Source organism: Neophocaena asiaeorientalis, unplaced genomic scaffold (assembly GCF_003031525.2).
Source record: "Neophocaena asiaeorientalis asiaeorientalis breed wild unplaced genomic scaffold, Neophocaena_asiaeorientalis_V1.1 scaffold524, whole genome shotgun sequence".
Classification (NCBI taxonomy): domain Eukaryota; kingdom Metazoa; phylum Chordata; class Mammalia; order Artiodactyla; family Phocoenidae; genus Neophocaena; species Neophocaena asiaeorientalis.
Window position 1 is genome coordinate 350008 of NW_020172144.1, and position 3463 is coordinate 353470.

General features: G+C 44.2%; 1 protein-coding gene across 1 annotated transcript in view; it reads left to right on the forward strand.

Annotated features, from left to right (window-relative positions):
- The window catches only part of LOC112405728 (histone-lysine N-methyltransferase SMYD3), a 152921-nt gene extending 150928 nt beyond the window's left edge, over positions 1-1993 (forward strand). Inside the window, exon 7 of the mRNA XM_024754253.1 lies at positions 1662-1993. Coding sequence (XP_024610021.1) covers positions 1662-1763 — 102 coding nt within the window. The 3' untranslated portion in view covers positions 1764-1993. The remainder of the gene's footprint in view (positions 1-1661) is intronic.
- The last annotated feature ends 1470 nt before the right edge of the window (positions 1994-3463 follow it).

The window sequence follows — 3463 nt, forward strand, 5'->3', positions numbered from 1 at the left end:
TCCCCTGCACCGGCAGGCGGACTCTCAACCACTGCGCCACCAGGGAAGCCTGGGAAGATTTTTAAAGAGGCCAAAAAGCCAGGAACACAGGCCAAAAGCACTCCTAGCCCTGAACACCCAGTAGAATGAAGGGGTGCTCCGCAGCTCTGAAGTCTCTATGGCTTTCATACCCAAGAATCCCACCTGCAGAGATTTATCTTAAGCAAATATTCAGCAAAGGCAGAAGGGTCCTATGCTAGAAGAGCTACATCGTAACAAAAACTTGGCAGTGATCTAAATTTCTAAGAGTAGAATTGTACACAGCCAGTAAAATGGTAATTATGTTGGCTGTAAGTCACCACTGAATAATAAATAGTTGTTATTATTTGGTGAGAGCTCACTGTATCGGTCGTTCTCAACCCTGAGGGCACGTTAGAAACTCCTGAGCCCAGGCCTCACCCCCAGAGAACAGGCTTCAGTTGACCACGTGTGGGGTTTGGGCGCAGCCAAGGCTGAGAGCGTGGTACTGAGAGGCAGGTGCTTTTCTGGGTGCCTGACAGCCCCCAGAGTCTCTTTACCTATCTCTCGAGGCACATTCGTATTGAAGACAGTGGGGTCTGGTGCCCCCCCCCACGTCGGGGAGCCCCCAGTTTGGGCAGTGCAGGATGGTACTGTTTATCTCTGATTTATTGCTCGATAACAAACCATCCCCAAAACTTAGCAGAGTAAAATAACCACCCTTTGATTATGCTCACCGATGATCTGAGTCAGGAATTCAAACGGATCACACGAGGAATGGCTCGCCTCTTTTCCATAACGCCTCTTTTCCACAGTGTCAGCTGGAAAACTGGAATCTTCTGGCTGATGGCTGGAATCATCTGGAGACTTCTTTATGCACGTTTCTGGTGTCTAGGCTAGGATGACTTGAAAGATGGCCTCAGCTAGGACTTTCAACCAGAGCATCTCCACTTGGCTTCCCCGTGTGGCTTGGGCCTCCTCACAGCGTGGAAGCTCATGGTTCCAGGAGCAGACACACTAGTGAACGAGGCAAAGGTTGCATGGCCTTTCTGACCTAGCTTTGGAAGTCAGCAGCATTAATTCCATCACACTCTATTACTGAAGTGGTCACAAACCCATCCAGATTTCAGAAATATTTTGGAGGTAGAATTAGCAAGATTTAGTGAAGATTGAACATGGGGAGTGAAGGCAGGGACTGTCAAAATGCCAGTGTTCTAATGTCATAGGACATGAAAAGAATACAAAAATTGTATGTATACATTATATGTATCACAGTGCATCTAGATGAGAATTAAATGCAGCATGCAAAAATGAAAATTATATTTTAAGGCGATAGCAGCATAGTAGTTCATCTTTACTATTACTTAATCATTTTAGTAACTCTTCTCAAAGCTCTTTACCTACACCAAACCTAAGCTCTAATAATCCCTGAAGACTGTTGTTGCACAGCAGGCCCAGCACGACTCAAGTAGTAAGTCTGCCTTCCAAGCACCACGTTACAGAATCACCCTTGTCACGTCATTGCTAGTGTGGAGAACCACCGAGCTGCTCATACTGCAGACTCTGGGCTTCTTCGGGCTCCTGGTGTCATGGGAAAAGACGAGGAGCAGGCAGGGACCTGCCTAATTTGGGGTTCTAATCCGTCTTCTTTCTCTTCCCTTTAGGCTTTTGATATTATGAGAGTGACACATGGCAGGGAGCACAGCCTGATTGAAGATTTGATTCTGCTCTTAGAAGAATGTGATGCCAACATCAGAGCACCCTAAGGGAACCCCGCCCCCCCATAGAGGGAGAGACAGCTTATACCTTTATTGAATGCCTTATTGAGGTCACACACTCTCTATTTTGTTTGTTGTGTGAACCTCCCCTATTGGAAATGCTGTTCTGTATTTACTTTGGTAAATAAAGTCAGACATATGGTTTGCACACCACATGAATCTTTAGTTGTAGAGAAGCACAATTATAATAAATATAAAAAATTTGGTTGAAAATGCCATCTGCTAATTGTTTGCTTTGCTTACTCACTGGTAATGTTTAAGATCTCAGCATTAAAGATAGAAAATCCTATTAAAAGCATAACAGAATAAGTTGTAACTTTCTCCTTAGATAAACGGAGGGATAGTTGGATAAAAATCAATGTTTTCATATTTGCTTCCAAGCAAAATCTTAATGTCCATTTTGGCAAGAAGCAAGATTTTCAGATGTCTTCACTGCTTGCGGTAAACGATATGTATGTCCATGATTCACTTCCAAATACATCTGCAACACAAGAAGTTTTACTCTAAATCCTAGAAAGACGTCATGTTAGGTTTTATTAGAAAAGGACAGGAGGTCTTAATGGAAAAAAAAGAAAACTGTTTTTCATATGTCTCACGGCTCTTTGTGTAACTCATTCTGAGCATTTTATAACCCTTTGTGTATGTCATGCTTTTGGAAGGGGAATTTTCTTCTATAAATCTCTATGTGTAAGGTTCGACCCTGTGATCTACATAGCGTGGGGCTCCATTATCCTGCAGGAAGCAGGGTTCTAGCATCCCAGCTCAAATCAGGTTTGCTTTCTTTTCTTTTTTCTTACTGTTATTCCCCAATTCTACGGCCTGCTTTTCCACTTTCTGCTTTAGACAAATACAGAAACCTTTTCTTTTCCTCTAGCAAATAATAACTTCTTTCATGGCTCCGTGATCCTGTGAGCAGTTTAGTCCCTCAGGCTTAGAGAAGACTCCAGGAGTATTACTGAAGCTGACAGGAGTCTCAGAGAGCTTCCTGTCACCCACACCTTATTTTACAAGCAAGAAAATGAGATACAGGGAGTGATGGCAGAATCCAGGGCAGCAACTCAGGAGCTTCCCCCACTACCCCAGGAGGAGTGGCACATCCTCCGGCCACGTGGCCGCACTGCGGCGGCAGCCATGTCAGAATGACACATGGACGTCTGGTCGAGCCAGAAGGAACCAACCTCATTTTGCAGCAGAGAAAGCTGACGCCTAGAAACTGGAATCCACGTGAACACCTGGTGGGCACTGTGATCACTGAAACGTGCCTGATCTCGCGCACACTGACGCGTTCTGCAGCCGTTTCGTCAGCGTGCTTGGCTCGGGCTACTGTCCATCAAGTATCAGGCACCTCTAAAGCACACAGCATCTCTAATAGCCACAGCAGCCCAACAAGGTAGGTGTTCTGAAGCCCATTTTATAAGTAAGGAAACTGAGGCCTGGAGTTCTTAGATGCTCTGGGATCTCTCCTGATTTATTGTGACCTTGAGAAAATGGCTGAATCTCAGTCTTTTTGAGAGACCAGTTCTACCCAATTCAACAACTACATATTGAATGGTTATTGTGTTTTTAGGAAAAAGAGATATAAAGACTGAATAAGGTGTGCCCCTCATCCTCAAAATGCACACTGTGTGATATCGTATTTATATCAGTTAGCTTTTACTGAAAAATAAACTATCCCCAAATAACACTTA